The 27,704-nt window shown below is 36.1% G+C and overlaps 1 protein-coding gene across 5 annotated transcripts in view; it reads left to right on the plus strand.

Annotated features, from left to right (window-relative positions):
* Positions 1–27,704, plus strand: part of TBC1D4 (TBC1 domain family member 4) — a 176,175-nt gene that overhangs the window by 81,032 nt on the left and 67,439 nt on the right. For 3 of the 5 annotated variants that reach the window (XM_019738151.3, XM_019738153.3, XM_019738155.3), the window contains exons 2-3: positions 24,731–25,318; positions 26,817–26,906. In XM_019738151.3, coding sequence (XP_019593710.3) covers positions 24,731–25,318; positions 26,817–26,906 — 678 coding nt within the window. Of the gene's footprint in view, positions 1–19,577; positions 19,759–24,730; positions 25,319–26,816; positions 26,907–27,704 lie in introns of those variants that run through there. The other 2 variants (XM_074329397.2, XM_074329396.2) reach the window with 2 other exon arrangements.

Genomic DNA, 27,704 nt, shown 5'->3' on the forward strand with positions numbered 1-27,704 from the left:
TCCATCTTTACTTTTTGGCTTAATGACCTGTCTTCTGGACTAATTCTTTGTGACTTCTAGGACAATAGACTTCTGATTTACTGATCATTTCCCACAGTCTTCTGTGTTAACTTGTTAACTTTCAGACCTTTTCTACTCACATTGTTTGCTCGTCCTTGTCTCCATCTGACAAAAACGATGTCTTGACACCTAGAGTTGGTGTGAAGTAGCCAATCAGACTATAACATAATAGATTGGATTTTTAAATGGAGTTTATAAATTTCAATAATTGCTATGCGTGAATTGATCAGAAAATTTCCTAAAATTACGAAATCATGTCACAGTCAAGACATGATTTTTTTAATTCTGTAGTATTTGTTTAGTCAGTTTAACTATCTCTAATACTCTACAGTATTAAAAATAAAACAAAAAGCAACTCTCAAATAGAATAGTGAGATAAAATTAAGCTTTTCTATAAACTAGTCTGTTTTTACATATAGAGCTTTTCTGAAGAAGCAACAAAAACAAAAACAAAAACAAAAAACACTAATGGTAGACTCTGAAATAAATAAAAGTACCTAGAAAGTGATGTGATTGTGACTTAACTTTAATATGAAACATACACGGTGTGATTAATGCTTTTGTCTTTTTTCCACATCTCCTTTCAAGGTTATTTATAATTCATTTTTGCTGCAGGGTAGGTAACCGACAGAAGCCAGTCTGGTCTGTAGAGTGAATACTCTTGGCAATACATCATATGGTTCTAACTGTCATAAAAATAGGACTCAACTAAGCATATTGAGGTCCTGTTTTAAATATGAGAGGAGGCAGAATATTTTAGTCTGTCTATCAATTAAAAAAAATACCAACATTTTTGAACCCAGAATAGATGGGAGCAACAATGGCCAGCAGTTAGTGAGTATTTACTACGTGCCAAGCATATATTCTCTCTCATTTAATCTTTACAACAATCATTTGAACTAGTATCATTAAACTATTTTATACATGAAAAGTTTTAGAGAAGTTAATGATGAACTTGTTGAAGGCCACACGGCAGCAAGCTGGAGAGCTGGTTTTGGAGCCTGTTTGAATAATTTTGGAAGGTGTTATATCTTGATTATAGCCTATGTGTCCATAAGTTTAGCAGATAATTGAATGCAGTGGAGATAACTTTGGTCAACCTTATAACATATTATTGTGAACATGGCGGAATACTCTATTACTGTGAACTCTGGGGTTCCCTGAGATGTTTGCAGTGGGTCAGCAAAATGTTTTTCATTATAAGTTTAAGATGTTATGGGTCCTTTTCACTATGTTGACATTTGCACTGCTGGTACAAAATGGTAGATAAAACTGCTAGTGCCTTAGCATGAATCAATGTGGAGGCACCAACTCTATTTACTAAGGGTCGCTGTATTCTTCACTACCAAGGACGACAGTTAAAAAATAGCCACATACACTTATGAATGTCCTTGAGGAATCAGAAAAAATTATTCAGTTTATTAAGTTTTGACCCTTGAGAACACACCATTTTCATCCAAATACAGTGGTTGTCTAGAGGAAAAACATTTGTACAATTGTGTGAGTTGTGTGGTAGTCAGAACAATGGTCCCCTAAATATGTCCATGCCCTAATCCCTGTGAATATTTCACCTCGACATGGCAAAAGTGACTTTGCAGATGTGTCTAAGGTTAAGGATCTTGAGACGGCACGTTTGTCCTGGATTATCCAGGTGGTCTCAATGGAATCACGAGTCCTTAAAAAGGAAACAGGAAGGTAGAAGAGGAGGCCACAGAGACACGATATGGGATGGACGTTACCCATTGCTGGCTTTGTAGATGGAGGAAGGGGCCACAGGCCAAGGAATGTGAATGCCCTCTAGAAGCTGGGAATATCCCTCAGCTGACAGCTAGAATGAAAATGGTCCTCAGTCCCATAACTGTAAGGAAATGGATTCTCTCCCAGAGACTTCAATAAAGAATATCGTCTACCAGCACCGTGACTTTAGTGAGACTTGTACTGGACTTCTGACCTACAAGACTACAAGACAGTAAATTAAGTTTTTGGTAATTTTTTAGGGCAGCAGCAGAAAATACAAATCGTGATCTGAACTAGTCACTTTTTCATGGAACACCTCTTTTAGCTGAAAGAATGACTCTCAGCAAAAATGTTTAATCAGTGTTGGCAGACATTTTGTTGAAAATGGACAAAATGATCTTACCACTTTAAGGAAAACAACTGATAGTATTGAGAATTTTGGAAAAACATATTTATCACTGTGAGCTTGCCAATGCTAAAGACTTCTGATGAGACTTGTGATGATATTAACATGTATGATATTTTGATAACATTTAAGAAAATGTATCAGTGTCAACCTTTGTATAATTCCATGAACCAATATTTTCCAAAAGACTGAAGCATGAGTTATAAAGTTATGCTTTAATAAAAGATCTATTCAAAGTTCAAGAAAAAGAAATGGATTCTAATGGAACAGAGTACAGAAAGTTCACTGATACAGTTTCAGATTTCACATTGCAACAGACCTGTAAAAAAACTATCATTTATTGGATTTGGGGCTAGTGTCAAAGAGAATATTTGTAATTATCTGAAAAAGCTCTTAGAAGTCCTCCTTTTTCCATTTATATATATTCATGTGAGGCTGGACTTTCTTCTTATGCTTCAACCAAAGCAACATATTGCTGCAAGTTGAATACAGAAACATATAAGAGAGTCCAGCTGCCTTCTATTAAGTTAGATGTTAAAGGGATTTCCAAAAATGTAAAACAATACCAAACTTCTCACAACTTTTTTTTGTTTTGAAAAATTAAGTTACCTTCTATAAAAATATATCACTTAGAAAAAAAGAAAAACATAAGACATGTCACTTAGATTAGTATGTATGATTTATTGTTGTTTTAAATGAACAAATAAATAAATACTTAAAATTTTCTCATTTGTAATTTCTAAAATGGTAAATATTGGTAGATAGAGCCATACAAAAACTCTTACAAGTCTCTCAACAATATTAAAGCATGAGAATCGCCGTTCTTGAAAGCACGTTAAAAATGATGATCAAGTATATAATTATTGACATGGAAAAGTGCCTAAGCCATGTTTTCAAGCACAAAGTGGGGGTGGGGGTTGGGGGTGTCACAAAACTCTTTTCAGAAGGACCCTATTTATTCAACATTTTATACCTGTACTAACTATATGCACATGAGAGATGTCTGAAGGGATGCTCACTAAAATTTCAGTAGTGGTAATCTCTGGATGAATATTTTCTTATTTGTACTTGTCTTTATGATTTTATTTTATAACATGCAGGTATCATTAAAGAAAACAACTAAGGTATATAAAAACCACGTTTTATTGTGTTACAGCATGTCATTTTTATGAAACCATATAAAAAGTGTAGAATGTGTTCATAAAAACTGTTCTTATAGTGCATTTTTAGAGGTGCTAAATAATAGTTATGGTTTGTGGTCCAAAAGTATTGCCTAACACTTTATGTGGTAGTTTGAATCTACATATTTAAGATGGTGTTACTGGTAGCTTGATCCAGTAGGTACTCATATTAGATATTTGATAATGCAACCGTACATTACTAATCCTTTTGTTTTTCTGTCTTGTACTTATGAATAAGCCTTGTAAGATAGAATTATTCTGAGGATGTTATCAAAATACTGTATATTGTTTAAGATCATAGCAGGACGTGGTGGCTTTATGGTATACACATTTAATCATAAGCAAACTTTGTCACAGAAACCCAGTGTTTGATGTCTAGTTTCTGGTATAATCACACAATCTTTGATCTCATCCTCTCAAGATTGGAAATTGTCATATTTATTTTCTTGATTCAGTTAACATGATTTAGTGAGTGGGTTAAGCAAATTTGCAGAATCTAGGGCAGTTTCTTATCAGTAAAATGAAGATAGTAATAGAATTAACTCAAAAGACGGTTGTAAGGATTAAAGGAGATAAAATACGCCTATCTAAAGCATTTAGAATAGTGCCTGGTACATAACAAGTACGGGATAAATGTGAGCTATTATTACCTAGAAAGTGCACAAAGTAAGTCCACAGGAAACATTATTTACAAAGAGCTATCTGTCCCCAATATTCATTTATAAATTGTTCATGTATTTGCATTAGCCATGGGTATTTAACGGCTCTTAGCAGTTTTTCTTTTTAGAGCAGGCACCTGCTTTTAGGTGGTGTTCATAATTTCATTAGCACTATCTTCCCAAATGAAAACACTCTGGGTTCAGGAAAGAACCTGTGCAGTTTTCTGATCTAGGAAGGTGAGCAGAACCACCATTTTCTCTTTGATTATTTGTTTGCTCATTCATTTTGCAAACATAAATTGACTGTGAGCTCTATGTGCTATGCCTCGTGCTAGGAATGGATAAAAAGGCATAAGACACATCTGTGGGTGAAGCAGATACTATCGGGTGACTAAATATGGTGCATTATGTACTATGGACGATTTGGAAGGGCCTGATGCTGCTATTGGGTTTGGGTTGGGCATAGTTGGATAGGGCCATAGAGGGAAATTTCGCTGTGGAGTAATTGTATCAGCTTGGGGAAACTGGGCAAAAGGGCCTCCCAGGTGGTAGAACAGCATGCTTTGTTCTTTCTTGTTTAGGTTCTCTGGTTGTCTAAGGACATTCTCTGAGGACATTTTATCATCTGCTGGTGTACCCTGGAGGCAATTTGCATGGGAGATTTATGAGTGATGTTTTTATGTTCTTAATATTCTATTCACTGAGCTAAAAGAGAGCTTATATTTTTTTCCAATACTTGTTGGCTATCAAAAGTTTTAGGGGTATTTAATAAAGGCAAGGCTTTTCTGAAAGATTTTTCCTTAGGTTCTTTTAATCATACCTGGAATTTTTCTTTTTTTCATGTAATGATTACTTTTGTTTTGTTTATTTCAGAAATGTTGAAGGAATACTGTTTCCCAAATTCTTTTTTTCTGAATCAATCCACAACCTTGTAGATTAATCATAAAAACAAAAACAAACAAAAAAAAACCATTAACTGGTATCTCTATAAAGAAATATTTTATTATAATTGAAAGGTCAAATCATTGGGCTCATATTCTTACCTTTTGCAGTAGCATCTTTTTTAAAAAAAATATTGTTCCTTCATTTTTTCATGTCGTTAAATTGAAGTATACATTTTGAGAAACTGGAGAGTTGCTGTCAGGTTAATTTGATGCAGTGCTCTAAGTGTGTCCAGAAAGGAGTTAGTTAGCTCCCTGGAGATAAGTTTAGAAATGATTTAAGAGCTGGAGAGTAGATGAGAAAGAATAGTTCAGGAAAGCTGACAGTCTGTGTGCCCTGGATATATATATAATGAGATAAGAGTACCAAGCAAGGAATTTAGAATCTTGTAGGAGCCATAAGGCAAAAAGACAAATTAAATATAAGTCAGAATGTAATACATACCATGAGGATAAAAAGAAAATGTTTTAGTGGTTTATTCAATAAATATTGATTGAGTGCCTACTCTGTGCCATGGGTGGAAGGGGGATAATTTCTACTTAAAGAATTCAGGAAAGTTGATTGTTTGTAAATTCTGATATATCGCTTGAAGATTTAAAAAATATTAATCTTACTTATCTAGTTCATTACCATTTTAGAAACAGACCTCTCAGATTAAAGTGTCTGCCTTTTAATAGAAAAGTCAAATGAACTAAACTTATACTGTTAAATGTTAGCTTTTATTTGGATATTATAATTTTGTCATCAATGATGAATGTGGGTTTAGTTGCCTGACCCAGGATAGTAAAAAGGTACTCTCTGGAGCTGATGTATCATTTGCTGCAATGAGGCTGTAAAAGGCCCCAAGGTCATCTAATATCAATTAACCATCAAAAGTCTTCTGTGTTTACTCTTTGCTCAACATCTTGGTAGATTTTATGTTTGTAATAGATATCAGTCAGATCGACATTTTGGTCTATAAGATTCCATATTAAATAAGAGGCTGTTGATTTCCAAAAGCATGTATTCAATCATCAAGTATTTGCTGAGTACAGAGCTCATGTTAGGCTCTGTGGCAGATACGGGGTGTACAGTGGGGGACCAGACTACATCCTCCTGCTGTCATCCTTCTTAAAATTTACTGAGGTTGCCAGACTTTAAATGGATAGTTACACAAATGAATATATACGGATACCTAGTGATATTTGGCGTCGAAGATATTGATTTCATCAAACATTGGAGATTTACCTTCTTTAAACAGAGGTATACTGAAAAGACCTCTGTGTATATAAAATTTACATTTGTGTACATCAAGTAAGAATTTAGCTTTCTGACTTTGAACAAGTTGTTTAGCTTCTCTGAGTTTTCATTTTCTTGTTTACTTACAGAGTAAATTATAGGGGTATTTGTGGACTCTTCTGATGTTAATTCAGTTTTGGTGTTATACAATGGAGGTATTTATAAACTTTAAAAAAAAAAAGGGCTCTAAAAACCTAAATTAATTTGTCTACTCTTTAAAGAAGAAGCTAAGAGTTGTTAAGTAATACGTTTAACTAGTCAGCATCAATATTAGTAAAGCTGCCACATAGGAAATCCTGAAAGTTTTTCAGAGGTTTAGATATAAAGCTTTGAAAAGTACTGTGGAAATTCTAAAGTGTGCTAAAAAGCTTATTAGTCTCTTAAATTGTACATTCATTTTATCTGTATCTTCTAAAGCTGAAACAATTAGACACTTAGGACATGTCTGATCACCAATTTTACAATTTATTATTTTTAGTATACTTTTATTTTTTTAGAACAGGTTTAAATTTATAGAAAAATTCATAAGATATTCCTTTTCTTTGTTTTCTTTTTTTCTTTTTTTTTGCAAGTGAGATTAATAGAGCCTATCTTGGAGAGTTGTCGGAATTAATAATGTAAAAATCTTAGCACAGATTCGTAAGCAGTTATTTTTATTGTGAGCATGTTTTCCTTCATCATTATGTTATTGCCTGCACTGAAGGAGAGTCGGATATCTAGTTTACTTCTGGTTAATAAAAAATTTCATTGTAATCCCCAAATTTCTAGCTGTGTCACTGATCTCCTTCATGAATCTTTCCCACTATTTATTGTTTTCTCCCATTGTTAGGTAATTAGTTCAATGATTTTTTTGTTTGTTTGTTTGTTCATTTAATTGTTTCCTTTTTTGAACTATAGAGTTTTATAAAAATCTAGGGATGGAGAGGAAGCAACACAAGAATGAGTAGGTGGTTTTTGTAATATTTTACATATGCTGATCACTTTAAAACAGTTTCTAATCATTCACACATGTTTATTATGCATTTGAAGAATTTTTAATAATTTCAACCAAGTTTTAGTAAAATAAAATTGAAAATATATTGATGAATGTTTATTATACAAGTTGGAATATATGGAAAAGAGAGGCTAATGTGGAATAAAGGATACAGAGTAAAAATCACGTTGATAGACTTTTCACTAACAAAATGCTAGACATAATTATAGTACTAATGTATTGCTTTTTAACATATTACAAGAATTACATTTTATTGCTTTGAACCTTTTAAGATAGGAAACCCCTGATCATAATATTTTTATATTTCAAAAGAGAAACTTAAGACATGGAATGGTTTCTATCAATTAGAAGTATGTTTTGCAGGTCATTAATATATAATCACATGTTATATTTATGTATTAATTGCAGCAAGTTCACAAGTGAATTCTATTAGGCCAGGTTTAATTGATACATATGCTGTTTTTAATATACTAGCATATCATTAAAATATTTTTGTAATTCAAATTCTTGCAAGTTTGACTCATCTTTATCAGTGAAATCAGACTTGAATAGCCGGAGAGTAACTGAATGTCTTTGTTTTTGCTCATTCTTGTTTGGAAGAATAGTTGTAGGGTCCATGGGGTGGTACATAGATATTTGTATCAAGTAATTGATGCAACTGGGCCTTTTTGTTCCCATTGGCTTTCAGGACCACTTTGAAAAGTGCATTAAAGAAAATTGCTGAGACATTTTCTTCTGGTGTTAGTAAACAATCAAAAAGTAATTTGTATGTCACATCTCTCCTTCTGTAGTCTTGGAGAACAAAGTCTACAAAAGAAAATAGATGGCCAGAACAGTTATTCTTGTAGGGCTTCGGCTGTCATAAAATGTTGTATTTCCTAGAAATAATATAGGGGCACATTTGACATTTAACTGCCTCACTCTGTTTGAAGTTGAAGGTTCTTTACTCTATGGTACAGATAGGTTTTGATATTTATTTAGCAGCTGGCTAGGAACAGGGGGCCCTACAGTGTTACATTGAAGATAATGATGTTCACACTTTACATCGGACAGAAACACTTATATTATACCTAGTAATACTATTTATGGAGACAGAAATGTATATAATACATACCGGGTGATTGAAATGAAAAGTTGACAGACAGCACAGTTAACTCTCAGCTGCTCCATCAATCCTTGTAATAAAATAAATGTGGGTTTAAAAAGTAATGTTCCTTGTGCTTGGCCCATTGGAATGAATTGAATCTATAGTTCCCAAGATAAAACATAATTAAGGATTTAATTTTAATTTTATTTATTAACTAGTCTCATTGCTTTGTGACTACACCAGAGTACTATGTGCAGGGGCATACTACAGGTTGAAATAAGTATTAGGTGGTTATTTGTGGGTTGTTGCCCCATGGCTATCTCTGTAGAAATGTAAAAGTTGACTTAAAGACCACCAGACTAACATGATTAAAAATATTTGTAAACTTCAGTGATGACTGTCGATGTAGCTCACCAGTATTACTATCAGAGGTGCTTTATTATTATATCTTTGGGTGAGAAGCTATAGTCCCATGACTATCTTAGAGGATTGGTCGTAAGGTTTTCTGCTTCTTCAATTTGGGAGAGTTTTGAAACATCTGCTCTCGTCTTGTCTTTATTAAGTACATATTTCTGCAGCTTTGACATGAATCCTTTCTTTTTAGAACCGTTACTTGATTTAAATGTACTGACTTATATCTAACCCCAGCTTTACTTTGTTGAAGAGCTCTGAGAGACACTTTTCTGATGAATTGTTGACAATGATTGACCCTTAGGAATGCAAGTTGTTCCTGATCTGTTCTCTCTTCCGTAGTAATTTAATTTTAAGCCAGGTACATGGCCATTCAGAGTCAGGACTACCTTTCTTAGCTTCTCTTGCTGCTGGGAATTCCTCTAGTTCTAGCCAGTGGGGTGTAAATAGAATATTTTTGTGTGTCAGCTTCCTTAAGAAAGAGAGTGTCCATTGTGTGTGTGTGTGTGTGTGTGTGTGTGTGTGTGTGTTATGGAGGGGGAATACCACTTGCTTTCTTTATTCATTCCTTGTTCATGTCTTGCTGCCTGGAAAACAGTTGCTAGTATTTTGGACAATGGGGTAGAGGCTCCCAAGGCAGAACAAGATCGAAGGAACCTGAGTCTTTGATATTTAATGACACAATGGAGCACCAAGACAGCCCTTCATCCCTAACTGGACTTTTGCATGAGAGGGCAGTAAGCTTCTGTTTTGTGTAACCAATTGCTGTTTTGGGATTCAGTCAAAGGCGATGGACCCAATCCCAGTGATTCTCATAGACTTGCATACTAGTCAGGGCTTCTAGATGCATGGGTGAACACCACCACCCATATGAAAGGATCCTGAGTGGCCCCCAGAACTGGAGGAGACCTACAGCTCATGAGCCACACTTCTTCCAAAGGTGTCTACAACCAGAGACGTGACCCAACCAAGATTCTTTCTCTCCATATCTTGGTTTTAATTCTCTTTTCCTGTATGTTTCATTTTATGTTACTCCAGACTGGCTTTCTTCAGTGACGGGAGATGGTCACCTGTCGTCCCAGACTTACTCCTTCAATAGCTTCAGACTTCAGATAGGAAGCAGCTGTGTTTCATCTTCTGTTTGGAAAACATTAGGGAGCGACTCAGATTGACCTGATTTGGGTCTCGTGCCCACCCCTCTCTCTGCCACTGGTTGAACTTGGATTACATGCCCTTCATTGCGATCTGCTTTGTGGAGGGTGAGGAGATTGGGTGAAGGGGGGAGTGCAAAGATTGGCAGCATACACTAGAACCACTTGTACTAAATTAAGTAGGTGCTATTTAGATAAAACAGGCCTATTTCAGTTGCTAAGTCATTCAGAAATGATTTAAGATAAGAATCATATTCTTCCTTGATATCTGTCTATGTATGAAAGAAACAAGGGCTGCTAGTTTGCCTTGAATTGGCTTTCTGGGTTTGAACTTGTGAATTTTTACAAGACACCGCTCAGGTAGATGCCTTGTTTGGAAATTTTAATGAAAATGAATTCTGGCCACATTATCACACCTACAAGCTAATTATTAGTAGCTAATAACCAGATTTCCTTAATTTCTTTCATCTTTGGTCATGTTGATTGTAATATCAGCATTGAGGCATTGCTGCAACCATTCAGTCTTTTAGTATAGATATGAGGAAGCATTTTGGGTGTTAGCAAATTAAGGCTATTACATCATGAAGAATATTTTGTGCTACGCATTCCATTTAAAATTGTAAAGTGAGAGTTTCCTTCAAGTAATTAACATTTGGCAGTTAAATGTTTGAGAAGTAAAGTTGATAAGTAAAAATACTTCTGGGGGGCTTTGATATACTGAGTTACCAAAGTTTACTTGAAATCTTAATAAATCATGAAAGATCAATTAATTGAAAGGTAAAGGTGTCATGTGATTGACTTCTGTTGAAGCAAAGAGTAGCTCTCTGTCCACAGGGTAAATCCAGGGGTGGGTAGGGCCTGGTTTGTGCTGGGCAAAGGCTAGTCATGGCATTTCACTCTTCTACATGGCTTTCAAGAAACATGGTGACACCTCAGAGACTTCAAAGGTAGGGGGTTATTGCTTTAGACGTACTATATTTATTAATCTTGTTTCCAGATGTCTGCAGGGTGCATAGAAGAAATATATGTGTATATATACACATATATTTCTCCAGGACTCTGAAAGGCTAAAGTTTTTCCTTCCGTTTTGAAATTAAGGATGACAGGAAAATAGGTTGAGTCACATAAATCGTTATATGCTTTCCCCTGGTGTCATTTAGCCAGACCACACAAGAGAAGGGGAGGAGGAGCTTCTTTGATGCTTAATGAGCAAAGAGGAATATCGGAGCCACTGTAAGCTCTGAAAAAAAGTCCTTTCTGGCCAGAAACAAATTACTTTCCTAGGTAGGGTTCCTCAGAATTGCAAACAGGAGGAAGGAAGGAGGGCCACAAAGGACAGTCTTGGCGCAAGTTTTCATTGTACGTGTTAGTTTTTTATTTCCCTCGGAGTGACTGTCAGACACACTCCATTATGACTTCTGTAGTTTGCAGCAGTTTAATGCTGTTGTGAGGGTTCCATATAGTGCAGTTTAGAGCTCCAGCGTGGGTAGTCACCATGTGGAGACAGTGCTTTTCCTTCACCCTGGAAAGGGCAAGCCCACGTCAGAGATTAGGCATCTGGTTACTTAGTGTTGCCTTTCCTTCCAGACTAATTTTGGAGGGATGTGAATGCATGTTTTCCTTTTTATCCTTGGGTAGCAGACAGTTAGTACTTTCCTTCTTGGAAGAAGAGAGACGCACGCACATGCAGTGGCTAATGATAATGTGGACGTCTCTGAACAAAAGTTCAAGAATGTTGTATTATTTTCATGTGCAAAGTGAAAACTCTGTGGTGTGTAAATATCTGAAGTTATACATAAGGCCAAGACAAAAATAGGTTTCTGAGAAACCCATGGTGTCTTTTGCTTCCTGATACTAGTACAGCTTTATCTACTGATCTCAGCAGAACTTGTCGCGTCCAGGTCCCCCTGGGCTTAGCCTTTGCTCCCTTGCCTCCTTTCCCAAGGCCTATTCCATTTCACAACTAAGCCTTGCTCAAAAAGGTCTCTCCTCATAAGTTATGACATTTCATAAGTAACAACTATTCATTAAGTGTCCGGTTTTAGCATTTTGTTTAGAGGACTTTATACTTTCATGTATCACATTAAAAGAGCAAGACACTTTCTTATTATGTTTATTATATCCTGTTTGAAAATATCTAACCGATTAAATATCATCAAGTGCTGACTTTGATATACTTTAATATTTTTCAGTCGAACTTAATTTTATTAATTTAATTTTATTGCCAAACTTGTCTAATAACTGAAAATTCCAGTTAATTTACTTGCCAGTGGTTAATTATATAAGTCTAAAATGGGAACAGTAGTAGTAATATTTTATAAACAGCAGCATTTTTTAGTATTACAAAAAGCCTTTTCTTTTTTTTTTTGGCTCAGGTAAACTAGTTCATGTGGGAAAGCTCCCTCTAGTGTTTCTTGGAGTAAATGCAAATGGTATTGAACTACAATACTTTTTCTTTTTTTTTTTTCTGTTAAGAGCACTTCAGGGTTGACGACGCAGTGAGAGGAAGGCACAGAGATTTACCATATAGCCCTGCCCTTGCACATACATAGCTTCCCCCATAGTCGTCAGAATGACTACCAAGAATTGTGCACGTGTTACCAAGGGTGAAACCCGCATTGGCAGTATGATCACTCAAAGTAAATAGTTTACCTCAGCGTTCACTGGTGGTGTTGTACAGCTTTGGGTTTGGACAAATGTATGATGACATCCATCCATCATTACAATATTATACAGAGTATTTTCACTGTTCCAAATTTTTCTGTGTTCTGCCTAGTCATCCCTCTTGCTTCCCCCACTCCTTTTCATTGTCTCCAGTTTTGCCTTTTCCAGAGTGTCATATGGTGGGAATCATATAGTATAGAGCCTTTTCAGATTGATGTTGTTTTTTTTGTTGTTTTTTTTTTTTTACTTATTGACATGCATTTAAGATATATTTTCATGGCTTGATAGTTCATTTCTTATTGGTGCTAAATAATGTTCCACAGTTTATCCATTTATGTACTGAAAGACATCTTGGTTGCTTCCAATTTTTGGCAGTTTGAATAAAGCTGCTGTAAACATCGGTGTGCAGGTTTTTGTGTGAATATAAATCTTTAATTCCTTTGAATAAATACCAAGGAGCATGAGCTGCTGTATCATATGGGAAAAGTATGTTTAGATTTGTAACCGTCTTTCTGTCAAACTACCTATCTTTCAAAGTGGCTGTGCCTTTTAGCTTTCACACCAGAAGTGTGTGAAAGTTTCTCTTGCTCCACATCTTCACCAGCATTTGATGTTGGCAGTGTTCTAGATTTTGGCCATTCTAATAGGTATGCAGTGGTATCACATTGTTGTTTTAACTTGCATTTCCCTGATGACATATGATGTGGAGCAGCTTTTCATATGCTTATTAGTCATCTGTATATCTTCTTTGCTGAGGTATCTGATGAGGTATGTGGCTTCTTTTTAAAATTGGGTTGTTTGTTTTCTTTTTGTTGAGTTTTAAGAGTTTTTCATGTACTTTGGATAACAGACCTTTAGCGGAAATGTCTTTGGCAAATATTTTCTCTCAAATATTATCTTATAATTCTCTTGAAATTGTCTTTTGCAGAGCAGAAATTTTAAATTTTAACGAAGTCTAGCTCATCAGTTATTGCATGGATCGTGTCTTTGGTAGTGCTGTATCTAAAAAGGTATCACCATCCTGAAGGTCATTTAGGTTTTCTCCTGTTATCTTCTAGGAGTTCTATAGTTCTGAAATTTCCATATAGGTGTATAATCCCTTTTGAGTTAGTTTATATAAAGGATGTAAGGTCTGTATCTAGTTTCATTTTTTTTTTTAATGTGGATGTCCAGTTGTTCCAGCACCATTTGTAGAAGAGACTATCTTTACTCCACTGTATTGTCTTTACTACTTTGTCAGAGATCAGTTGACTTTATTTAGGTTGGTCTACTTTTGGACTGTCTATCCTGTTCCATTGATCTATTTGCTTATGCTTCACCAATATCACACGGTTTTGATTACTGTAGCTTTGTAGTAAGTCTTGAAGTCAGGTAGCATCAGTCCTCCAGCTTTGTTCTTCTCCTTTAATGTTGTGTTGACTATTCTGGGTCTTTTGCCTCTCTATATAAACTTTAAAATCACTTTGTCAATATCCATAAAATAACATGCTGGGGATGTTGATTGCAATTGCATTGAATCTATAGATCAAGTTGGGAAGAACTGTCATCTGGACAATATTGAATCTTCTTAACTGTGAACATGGACTATCTCTCCATTTATTTAGTTTTTCTTTGATTATATGCATCAGAGTTTTGTAGTTTTCCTCATATAGATCTTGTACAGATTTTGTTAGATTTATACCTAAGTATTTCATTTTGGGGGGTGTTAATGTAAATGATGTTGTGTTTTTAATGTCAAATTACACTTGTTCATTGCTGGCATATAGGAAAGCAATTGACTTTTGTATGTTAATTCTGCAAACTTGCTATAATTGCTTATTAGTTCTAGGTTGTTTTTGTTGTTAATTCATCCAGATTATTTACACAGGCGATTATGTCACCTGAGAACAAAGACAGTTTTATTCCTTCCTTCCCCATTTTTATGCCTTTGTTTTACTTTCTTGCTCTATTGCATTATCAAGGACTTCCAATGTGATGTTGAAAAGGAGTGGTGAGAGGGGGACATCCTTGCTTTGTATCTGATTTTAACTGGAAAACTTTGAATTTCTTACCATTACGTATGACATTAACTAGGTTTTTTGTAGCTAGTTTTGATCAAGTTGAGGAAGTTTCTCTGTGGTTCTAGTTTTCTGAGGTTTTGTAATGAATGGAGATTGGATTTTGTCAAATGCTTTTTCTGCATCTATTGTTATGATCATGTAACTTTTCTTTTTTAGTCTGTTGATATGATGGATTACATTAATTGATTTTCAAATGCTGATCCAGCCTTGCATACCTGGGATAAATCCCACCTAGTCTTGGTGTATAATTTTTCTAATGCTTTTTTGTGTTCGATTTGCTAATATTTTGTTTAGGATTTTTACACCAAAGTTCATGAGAGGTATTGGTCTATAGTTTTTCTTTTCTTGTAATGTCTTTGTCTGGTTTTGGTATTAGGTTAATACTGGCTTCATAAAATGAGTTAGGAAGTATTTTCTCAGCTTCTTTCCTCTGAAAGAGATTGTAGAAAATTTGTATAATTTCTTCCTTAAAAGTTTTATAGAATTGACCATTGAACCCATAGTAATCATTGTAATCATTGTAATCATTGATTCAATTTCTTTAATAGATGTAGGACTACACAGATCATCTGTTTCTTCTTGTGTGAGTTTTGGCAGATTGTGTCATTCAAGGAATTGATCTATTGTATTTAGGATATCAAATTTCTGGGCATAAAGTGTTCGTAATATTCTTTTATTGTGCTTTTAATTTCCATGGGATCTGTAGCGATGTCCCTTTTTTCATTTCTAGTATTAGTAATGTGTCTCCTCTTTCTTTTCCTTAGTTAGCATGGTTAGAGAGTTATTGATTGTGAATTGTACCCTTTAAAAAATGTGAGCATGAAACAAATAACAGGACCAATTTGATGACTAGAAAGCATCTAGAAGAAACAGGTAGTGGGTTGATCTCACATTGAAAATACTTTGTAGTTTAGTAAAGAGATATGCTGCATTTGAAATTGTGGGTCTCATGAACATGAAATGCACATTTCCCTATGAAAGTATTGTAAGGGGTCACATTTTGACATCATTGGAGTATAGAAAGGGTAGTCCGAGGGTTTGAAAGATCACTTCATTTCACAATTTTACTTATAGTCAGTGAAATGTTTAATGTTCACTACTCTGTTTGATTTTCTTCTCTATCAGCTGATGATCATGCTTTCTATTTTATTGAGGAAATTTAAATAGTCAGAGGAGAAATTCTCCAAACTCCCACCACCATGTGTTGCTGCATCTGTGCTTTTATATTCTGCCTTTCCCTTTGAAATGAACTGTGCATGCCTGTGGGTCAGTTTAAACTTTCATTGTTCCCTAGATTCTGTCTCCTCTTGTCTACTTAAGGACATTATCAGCAATTCTACCTTCTTTCTCTAGATCACCAATGTCCCCATTTACTACTAGATATTCTCTTTTGGAAGCTGGCATTTTTTCCATCTATGAGAGCACTCTCTTTTGACTCACTTGTACCTCCGACTACTGCCCTAATAGATTGTCTGTGCCTATTGTTTTGGGTTTTGTTCCTGAAGTTTTCATTGGAACCTACTCCATAAGACTTATGCTATAAGCCCCTACCAAAACTTTTCTTGTCGAAGACGCATATGATCTCATATTGATTACTCCCTTCTTCTTGGAAATCTTTCTTACTTGTCTTCAGGATACCCATTGTCACTTGGTTTTACTCCTGGCTCTTGCTGTATTTTCCTTTGCTTATATCTCTCCACTTCCCAAACTATAAGTACTGTGTGCCTCAGGGGTTGGTTCCTGGAGATATTGCTCTCTCTCTCTCTCTCTCTCTCTCTCTCTCTCTCTCTCTCTCTCTCTCTCCCCCTTGCATTTCTGCTCTCTCTGTCAACTATACTCACTCTCTTGATGAACATATCTTATCTCACAGCTTTATATAACATCTATATGTTAATACCTTCCATTTTTTTCTTTCTCAGTTCTGTTCTGTCTCCTGAGCTTTAGACACATATATTCAACTGCCTACTGACACTCTCCTTGGATGTCTCTAAGCTTCTCAAAGTTAACATGTCCAAAACTAAGTTCCTGCTCTCTTTAAGCCACCCACCTCCCTCAACCTGTTTCACTGAAGCTCCATTTTTCTAGTTCCTCTAGCCAAAACCCGTAAAGTTCATCCATTCTGCTTCTCCTTCTCTTGTATGCTACAATAGATCCCTCAACAAATCATCTTGACTGTGCCTTTAAAATTGTATCCAGAAGCCTGGAGCTTCTTTCCACTTCCCTTGCTGTTGCTCCTGTGTGAACCACCGCTGGTTCACCCTGGATGGGTATAGTAGGCTCCTGCCCCATCACTCTTACGTCTATTCTCCACACAGCAGCCAAAGGGATCCTGTAAACACATAACTCAGCAGCCTTTCTGTCTCACTAAGAGTGAAAGCCAAAATCCTTTCGAGGCGCTGCGTGATCTTGATGCCCCCTGTTCCCCACAATGCCTCTTCCATAAACTGCTCACTCACTCACATCCAGCTACACTGGCTCCTTGAAGTTCCCTGAACAAGCCAGGCACATTTTTGCTTCAAGGCCTTGGTACTTGATGTTCTATCTGCCTGGGGAATGTTCCTCCCCCAGGTCTGTGTATGGCTCACTTCCTTGTTGACCTCAGAATTTTACTTAAGTATTTTATAGTGAGTCCTTTCTCTAAAATTGGAACTATTCTGCCACTCTCTCCAAATTTTCTGTTCCCTTTCCCTGTATTATTTTTTTTCCTTGGCATTTTTCACTATCTAAAATCCTTTGTATTTTATTTATTTATTATATACCCCCTGCTACAATTTAAATTTCATGAAAGCAATATTTTCTTACTTAGCAGCATGTTTTCACTTCTTCATCTCCTTACACAATGCAAATCCTTACAAAATGTAAGGACTTAACATTTTTCATATAACTACACATTACTTAATACTTCCAGTGTCCCAGCACTGTGTCAGGCACATTTGCACATTTAATTGAAATTTCCCGTCTTATCTCTGAAATAAACATGGTAGTTCCCATTTTGCAGAAGAAAAATCAGAGGCCCAGAAGGATATGGTGTCTGTTCCACAGACAATAATAGGTATTAAAAATTGGGCTTTAAACTCAAGACCTCTAACTGCATGTTATGTACTTTTCTAATATGCCATGCTGTGGACAAATCCACTTTTAAAATAATGATTTTGCTTTTGAAAGGGAATTTGAAAAGGACTGTCCTTGCCTGTCTGCCACCATCTGACTTCTTATCACCACCCCATCTTCTGTCTTGTTATTCTCATCTTTTCCTCGAGCACTAAACTCAGTTACAATACTACTGAGGACATTCCATTCTCTTAATCCATTTGCAAGATTTCCTGGATTTCTTCTGAGTTACCCTCGTATATTTTCTATATGATCACTTTTGCAAATTTGGAATGCTCATAAAGGCACAAGTCGTATCTACCAGAGAGGGAATTCAATGATATGATAAGCCAAAGGGAGGGGAGAACTTAGCTGGAAAATTTAAGGAAGTTCTCTCTCGGATGCTTAATCTAACTCAGAAGACACCAAGAAAGCACCCGTTAGAGAGGAGTTGAGCCAGAAAGGAGTTTAGAGCAAAGTGACTGAGAATATCTAAGAACTAAAGCCTGCTCTGAGAGGAAACCGTTTTGGCTCAATCCCAAGATTCAAACGCCAAGTAACTTGTATGACTGTGGTGTAAGCTGCAGAGACATCCTGCTTTCTTTGGCCCCTGCTAGTCTTGTTTCTTGTAATCTCCTTATTTTCTTCTTTATTTATTTCTTTACTTTTGATGGGAACAGTTTGTTTCCACATCTGTAAAACAAGATAGTGATGACCAAATAATTCCAAGGGCACCTTTAGTTTTAAAATTCTGTAATTTTAAAATCACTATATTATCCTAGTCGATTTTTAATCTACATCTAGTGAAAATTAGACCTCTTTTAAATCTTCATAATAATTATGCAAAATATGACTTAAAATAATAATTTATGTTTTTAGCTAAATACAAAGAATCGCTAAGTACTTTCAGATAAAAGTGGAAATGGTTTACAAATCAGTTTTATTTCTTATTAAGATTGTCAGACAGCCTCACCTTAAAAACGACAAAACAGACTAATTTTGAAGTAATGGGCTGGAAAAACCTCATGGGCTCTTAGGTAATGGTTAGTGTTTCCTTAATGTAAGTGAGCTATTTCATGATGTATGTATATCTTCTGCTCACTTTCCATTGACTGAAAATGAGATTTAAAAAGCCAAATAGAAATTATAATATTAAATGACCAAATTAGCATTTTTCTCTCAAAACGCTGAGTTGATCTTGATAGTTTCTTAAGTAAAACATAATTAGAAAGGAAATCTACTCTCCTCCTCAAAGAAGGCATTATTTCCAAAGCAAATATTTCTTTTCCATACTATCTTTATTTGATTGAGACTAGTTTAAATTCTTAGTTCTTCTCATTAGGTAGTTTTTTTTGCAGTTTACTGGAAATGTTTCCTAGTGTTTTCCTCAAAATTTTTTCACACTTTTTCCTTCCTTTTTATATTTACTTAAATTTTGCTGTGCTTACTATAATTATTATGAAGATTAATAAGGAATCAAGCAGTGAAGCTCATATCAGTTATAAAACAAATTACCCAGTTTCTTTTTGTTTTAAGAAACTTATTCTCACATTCATATTTGTATCCAATTTTAAATGTTTGCTGAGGTTTTTCTGTTTATCAATGAACTCTATGAGGAAAAAAGACATTGTACTGTAGATGAATCTTCTCTTACCTTCATTATTAATGAGTACCGCACACTTACGATTATTTAAACAGCATAAGGAAAACAATGGCTGTCAAATTTAAAACTTTTTTTTTTTTTTTTTTTAAGAAAAGTAAAGCCTCTGCTCTTTAGTACTAAACAATCAGTGTGTTTCCTGATTGCAGAGTCAGGAAATACTTTTCTTTTGAAGCAATAACGGTTATTCCTGAACAGTTTTATAACTGGCTGCACAGTGATAACATAGAGTTTAACAAATACAATGATATCACTGCTGACTTATTTAAAAAGAAAGAGAACTTCTTAAGTGCGACAGAAGACTAATACTGAGGATTAATCAATTTGGTGTACTCAGTGCTCTTGGAGAAAAACTTTCAACTGGATTCCCGACCAAAGGTACCTTTCCTTGTGCTTTTAATGATCTAGATTTTTACCCTGTGTTTGCTTAGATCTTTAAACATTATTGTGTCGTAGTTGTACAATTTGTTGTCTTCTGAAGTCAGGCAAAATATAATTTTGATGTACCCCCTGAATTTCTTGGAGTGTGATAATTAATTATGATAATAAATGAGAATCAACAGCATGATAGGCAGGGATCTAGTAGCAAATTTTTCTCTAGATTGAGGACTTGTTTTAATGTCTTAATTTTGATGCTTGAATCTAAATTATTTTAGTAAGATTACTGAAGTGTAATGACAAAATACTAGCTAAAGGTGGCGCTGTGCTTTTTTAAAATATGAAGCATTTGAAAAACAGTCTCATTCATTTCATCATTTGTTGAATTGATTATTGTATATTAATAGAAATGAATAATTTCAATGACTTAGAATATTTTTGGCTTAATTAGAGATGATTTTCCATCTCCTTTTAATGTACATTATCTTGCTCCTGTATTGACATTGTTGCAAAAATAAACCCAAAGAAATTTGGATCTAGATGAGACCTTATTGACCAACTATCTATCTAGTTTCCCCCGCCCCGTTTACTGGTGTGGAAACTCTGGGAGGCAGGATAGCAAAAAAAATATTGTAAAGCTGGGGATAGACGCTCTAGTGTGGTAGAGTATTTTTGTTTTGTTTTGTTTTATGGTAAATATTATGCCACAGAATAAAAACCTCCCCTTGAATTGGCATTACATCCTCATCAGGCTTTGTGGGATGTAGGCCGATTCTGAGCAATGGCGTTTTTCACAGCCAGAGTTTAAAAAATTAGAGTACGTTGCTAGAGTGTATAGCTTGAGGTGCTCTATAGCATCTGGAGACATTTCTGATACACACATTCACTTCCTAGTTGGGGTGAGCTGAGCAGCATGGAAAGCCGTGGCTCTCCATTTTGGGGGCTAGCAGATCTCTTGAATTATCTACAGGAAGTTGCTAAACCTGTCTCACTCCTAGAGAGCTTTTATAGGGTTCTAGGTAGTTTATTCACTACTATTTATGTGCCTGTTTGCTGACATTAGTCACCCAATTTCTTCTGAGCACAGAGCACCTTCCCGCTGGGCATATGAAAGAGCTCTAGTAAGATACAAAATCATCACAACTCATTGTTTCACTCAAGAGCTTACAGTGTAATAGAGAAAAAGATGTTAAAACATGGAATACCTACAGGGAATCAAATTCATTAAAAAATATAAATATAAATATGGATATATGTCAGTTAATACTGTCCTATGGGAGAGTACTGTTTTCTCAAAATATGTTTAAGAGCAAGTACTAGATATTTTGTTTCTCTTGTGCTGCTTCTGATTGATCCCTTAAATAAATGCTTCAGTAGAAGGTTTCCATGGCCCTCTGAGAACTCATTTTCCCACTATGGATATTTTGCTGTCCTTGCTTTGTCAGTGTTTCCCTTGTGGTGTGGGCTCTAATTGTGTTGACAGGAGCTGTGTAATGTTGACTTTTATATGTGTCTTCTACGTAGTAATAAGCAAACACAGAGCTGAATGTTGTTAGGTCAGTCTCACAGTCAGTCTCTCTGCAGCCCAGGTCGTTGAAACGTGTGGTTAGTTATGACCTGAGAAAAGGTTTTATAGGCAACTAGAATTTGTGCTTTATGGTGTAGTTAACAACTCCACTTATTGGAAAGTAAATTACTGAGTTCAGTCCAGGTGAGAAGCTTTGCTTGTATAAGATGGTCATTAACTGATTTACATTTAGGTTTTGAGTCTTTACCTGTGGTTGCAAAGAAGTGTGTCCTGTGAGACTATAGAGATTCAGCCACTAATCAGTTCTTCGCAGAAGAGCTCTCAATATAATGGTAAAGTACAAACATGTAATACAGAGTAATTGACTCAACTGAGGTTGAATTGACTTGATTTGCAATCTCAATGGTGGAATATGTATAAGTCGAATACCACACCAAAATAATTTAAATATTTGTAACAAGATAAAAACTCTGCAGATTCAAAAAATTGCTACAGATAATATTTCTGATTCTTCACTTTTATAGAGACATGTTTGAAAATTCAGGAGCTCTTGGGTTGCAAACTCAGATGAAGTATTAAACTATGGTTTTTGAGGAAGAAGGGGTCATTCTATCTTAGGGCTTTGCCCAACTCACTGGAATCATCTTGCCTTTTGTGGGGTTTAATGTAAGCTCGCTCAGTTTCCATAGCTTTGTAACTTGTCGGGTACTAAAGTAAAAAGAAAATGTCAGAGAGCTAAGGTTGCTGGTCATGCTTTAGTACGAAACACCTGACTTTTCCCCCTGAGACATATAAAGTCTTCAGGGTGAGTTAATGAAACTATAGTGTTTGGACTTTATTCTTTCATAGGAAATACTCATACCAGCCAGCTGAAGTTGTTGTGATTTTTTAAACTGTGAATTCTTTGGCAATATATATCCAAAATAATCATATGAAAGAGAAGAAATTCTGGATTTAGAATTGGTGCTAGCAGATTTGAAGATAGACCATAGATGTCTGAATGTGAAGCAACCTTGAGTGTAAAATGATCTCCTCTTTCTCCAACAATAAAAATTACCAAAAACAGGTGTTTTTTTGTTTTTATTTTGGTCGGTACACATATTGAGGCTCTAACGTGTACCAAAAATTACTCTAGGCTCTGGGGATACAACAAAGAAAAAATGAAAAACGAAAAAAAAGAAAAGAAACCAAAAACAACAAAAGAACAAGACAAATGAGAAAAAAAACCCTCATAGACACAGACAATAGTTTAGTGGTTACCAGAGGGGAAGGGGAGTAGGGGGTGGGAGATGAGGGTAAGGGGGATCAAATATATGGTGATGGAAGAAGAACTGACTCTGGGTGGTGAACACACAATGGGATTTATAGATGATGTAATACAGAATTGTACACCTGAAATCTATGTAATTTCACTAACAATTGTCACCCCAATAAATTAAAAAAAGAAAAAAAGAAAAGAAATCACCACCCTCCTGGAGCTTACATTCTAGCAAATAAATTATACAGAATGTTAAAGGTGGTGCTATGGAGAGTAATAAAGTAGGGGGGAAATCCAGGGGAATACTGGCTGTGGCAGAGAGAGAGAGAGAGAGAGAGAGAGAGAGAGAGAGAGAGAGAGAGAGAGAGAGAGAGAGAGAGAGAATGGTGGATGGGTACGGCCTTACAAGGGACTTTAGAGCATGGATTTAAATGAGGTGAGGGAGAGAGCTTCGCAGTTATCAGTGAAGGAGCATGGAGTTCAGAGAACTTGAGGGAGGAGTGTGCCTGGCATGTTTAAGGAATAGCTAGGAGACTGATATGGCTGGAGCAGAGCGAGAGAGAGGGAGTGTAAGTAGGAATAAGTCAGAGGAAATGAGGTGAGGCTGGAAAAATGAAAATCCAGGTTGACTCTCTAAAGATCATATGGAGGATGTATAGCCACAGTGCATATTTAAGCTAGATATATGTCATATGCAGATGACATGGGCGTTGTAGGACGTTGTAAAGATCTTGTCTTTTACTCTTAATGAAATGGGGAGCTTGGAGGATTTGCAGGTGAGTAACATGACTTAAGTTTAAAAAGAATCCTTTTGACTTTTGAGAATAGATGGAAGGGGCAAGGGACACCAGTGAAAGGTTATTTCAGTAAACCAGGTAAGAGATGATGAGTAGTATTCCATTGTATGAATGTACCATATTTTGTTTATCCATTCACTTTCCCCCCTTCAGTTTTATTGAGATGTAATTGACATATAACGTATTAGTTTAAGGTGTACAACATAATGATTTGATACATGGATATATTGTGAAATGATTAGCACAATAAGTTTAGTTAGCATCACTCATCTCACAGTTACAATTTTTTTTCTTATGATGAGAACTTTTAAGATCGACTCTCTTAGCAACTTTCAAATATATAGTATTTTTAATTATAGTTGTCATGCTGTACATGACATCCTCAAAACTTAGTTATCTTATAACTGGAAGTTTGTGCCTTGACCAACTTCACACATTTTCTCCACCCCCACATCCTTGCCTCTGGCAATCACCGATTTGTTCTCTGTTTCTATGAGTCTGTTTTCATTTATTTATTTATTTTACATTCCACATAAAAGTGAAATCATGTACTATTTGTCTTTCTGTCTGACTTCACTTAGCATAATGCCCTCAAGGTCCATCCATGTTGTCACAAATTGCAGGATTTCCTTCTTTTTTATGGCTAAATTCTATTCGTGTGTGTGTGTGTGTGTGTGTGTGTGTTTCACATTTTCTTTATCCATTCATTTGCTGCCGGACACTTAAGTTTTTTCCATGCCTTGGCTATTACGAACAATGCTGCAGTAAACATGGGGGTAGAGATATCTTTTCAAGATTAGGATTTTGTTTCCTTTCGATATATGCCCAGAATTGGGATTGCTGGATCATATGGCAGTTTTAGTTTTTAATATTTTGAGGAATCTCCACACTGTTTTCCATAGTGGAATGTACCCATCTACATTCCCACGAACAGTGCACAGCGTTCCCTTTTTTCCACATCCTCACCAGCACTTGTGATCTCTTGTGTTTTTGATGGTATCATTATAGCAGGTGTGAGGTAATGTATCATTGTGGTTTCGATTTGCATTCCCCTGATGATTTGTGGGCATTCACTTGATGAACATTTGGGTTGTTTCCAGTTTGGGGGCATCATGACTAAGGCTTCTATGAATATGTGTGTATAAGCCTTTGTGTGAACATATGTTTTCAGGGCTTTTAGCCAAATCTCTGTATGTGGAATGACTAGGTGGGAGATAAGTCTATGTTTAATTCCTAAGAAACTGCCAAACAGTTTTCTAAAGTGGTTGTGCCATTGTACATTTCTGCATACAATGTATGACAGTTTCGGTGTCTCCACATCTCAGAGGGCGTTTGGTCTTTTTGATGTTAGCCATTCTAATAGGTGTGTAATGTACCCTTCTTTTCCAGGTTCCTGATGTTATCAGCAGCATAAGGCAGTTGTCTAAAGCTGCCATGAAAGAGGATGCCAAACCCAGCAAAGACAGTGAGGACGCCTTTTACAACTCTCAGAAGTTCGAAGTCCTGTACTGTGGAAAGGTGACCGTGACCCACAAGAAGGCCCCATCCAGCCTCATCGACGACTGCATTGAAAAGTTCAGCCTTCACGAGCAGCAGCGCCTGAGGACCCAGGGCGAGACGCGCGACCCCGATGCCCGCAGTGACCCGGTGGTCTTTGAGGTCGAGGGACCCAGTTCACCCTCAGACATTCTTTTGGAGGAAGAGGATGGCGTCACCAACACCCACCCTGTCTTCCCGGCCGTGGTCAGCCAGCCTGGGCTGTCCAGTTCTCGATGTTCCTTCCCTGAGCGGATTTTGGAAGATTCAGGCTTTGATGAACAGCAGGAGTTCCGGTCTCGGTGCAGCAGCGTCACCGGAGTCCTGCAAAGGAAAGTTCATGAGAACAGCCAAAAACCACAGCCGCGAAGGAGACACGCCAGCGCGCCCAGTCACGTGCAGCCCTCGGACTCGGAGAAGAACAGAACCATGCTGTTTCAGGTGCTGCCCTGGCAGGGGCTCTCGGGCCTGTCCCCGTCCATTGCTAGACAGAAGCAGCCGGGTGTCCGGCCCCTCCCACTTCCTCATTCTGCAATAATCCCACTTTTATTTCTTCCTCTCTGGGAAGCAGATAAGGCAGATGGAGAAGGAGCAAAGGAAAGGAGGAAAGGGCTGACAGGCAGACATGGAATGTGGATTGTAAGAAATGAAGGAGCAGGACAGGGAGCGATGGAGGAAAAAAAGCAGTTAAAATAAAGGAGTGTCCTGGAAGGCTGGTGGGAGGATAAGAATAGAAGATTACTTTTAGTATCACCAGCAGTAATGCCTTAGGTGGATTCTTAAATAAATGTTGCTTTTTTAAAAAATAACTGCAGAAAGCCAATTTTATAGAGGATTTAAAGATATGGATCTAGAGAGTGTGATTAGGCATGGGGAAGAGAGAAAGTTTTATAGAGATTAAAAAAAGAAAAGTCCAGAGGCACATACGTGTATTTTCAGATGAGAATACACCCAAAAGAGAAGGTTAAAGAAACATCATAGAGCTGATAATTTACTGGATCAGTGATGACAGTAATTTGGTGCAGGATATGTTATAGGTGTAAAAGACATATCTTAACTCTAAAAAGAGCAAAGTTTTTGAAGTTGTACAGAGTATAGAAAATGTCATGTTCCACTTAATAGAGCTTAATTTGTAACAAAGCCCTGTAGAGAGATTCTCTAATCCTCAACTTGTAAGATTTGAATTTTCTTTAAAAAAATGAGTGGCTGTCCTTTTATCCTGATGTAAAGAACCCAGTAGAAGGAAACCCACAGCATACCTTGGTAAAAGCCCCTGTGTATAATATTTGCTTTATCAGAAGTTTGCAAGTTCTTTAGTTTTCTTTCGTCCTGCTTTGTTTTTGATAAGTCTACTCATGTAATTAAAGTGTGTATAGTCTTTTCTTTGGTGATTTGTAAATTACTTCCCCTCTTCTTTGGGCTATCAGATTCATTCTTTTTCTCAGCCACAGTCCTCACTGTTAATTTTTCTGAATGGTTGCTTAGTTTCAAAAATTTTAACTTATCTTCCCAATGGCAAATATATCTTTTTGTTGACCATTTGGGAGAAAGTATAATTATAAAGATAATCAAATAATTTGTATTTTCAGAAATCATGAAGTAAGGAAAATTTGCGCGTGCGCGTGCATGCGTGCGTGTGTGTGTGTGTGTGTGTGTGTGTGTGTGAAAAGACAAGCATTTTTAATCTGGAAAAAATGGTTTCTTGTCTCTTGTAAATTAGAACCAACTTAATTTTCATGATTTTTAGCAAAAGAAAGAAATGTTATGAGGCAGCTGATATTTAGAGTTGAAATATTGGTTGGATTGGATGATGAAACACATGTGAATATATATAACTGGATGTAGCATTTGAGTCTATATTATAGTTGAATATTTAATTGCGAATTAAGATGTTAGGTCCTTGTGAGTTGAAATGAATTGGAATGTTTTCATTTTTAAGGTTGGGCGATTTGAAATTAACCTCATCAGTCCAGACACTAAATCAGTTGTGCTTGAAAAGAATTTTAAAGATATCTCTTCTTGTTCACAGGTATGTATTGAAGTAGATCATAATATTTGAAGAAACCAACCAAAAAAATCTTGTTTCTGAATTAACCACAAAATAACTGTGCTTAATACCCTTCAAATTTTACTGTGTTTTTTATTTTATTTTAATTTTTTAAATGGATTTGTCTTAAACTAAGAGTGTTCATGTGTTTGTGTCTATGCTAAGAACAAAATCCCGTCCAGGTTTCTCAGTGTCATAATAGTTTCTTCTCATTTCCATCAACCCTTTCTCCGCATAGCATCACGTCAGCAAATTCCTTCCACTGATGGAATTTTTGTGGTGGAGAGTTCTTTTGAAAATACCTTCATAGGTGGTGTTCCTCAGAATCTTGGGCAACAGAACCTGTGGGTGTTACTGAGTCATGTTTGCTCTTCATATCATAGTAGGTAATAAAAAGGAGAACTAGGACTTTCAGCTGCTATTCACCTAAATGCTAAGTTTTGAAAAGAAAATTTTGGTATATTTTCATTCTTTTGTTTATTTTTAGTTCACAAACTGTGTATTTGAAATTATTCAAAACAATTGATATAGCTACATGTGTACAATGTCATATTAGGCACAAACTAGTGTCCTAAGTACCATAGTAGTAATTTAGAATATCCATCCAAAAATAAAAAATTACTTAAATACCAGGGATGCCAAAAAAATGTATACAAGTGGACACTTTGGTCAACGTTGCTCAAGCAGTAGTTCGCCATAATCAGAAGTGTCTGGATGCTGATGGCAACCACTTTGAGCCCTCTTGTAATTGCAGAAGTCAAACGCGACTTGTATTCTTGT

Source organism: Rhinolophus sinicus, chromosome 16 (genome assembly GCF_057876585.1).
Source record: "Rhinolophus sinicus isolate RSI-liver-muscle chromosome 16, RSI-T2T, whole genome shotgun sequence".
Lineage (NCBI taxonomy): Eukaryota > Metazoa > Chordata > Mammalia > Chiroptera > Rhinolophidae > Rhinolophus > Rhinolophus sinicus.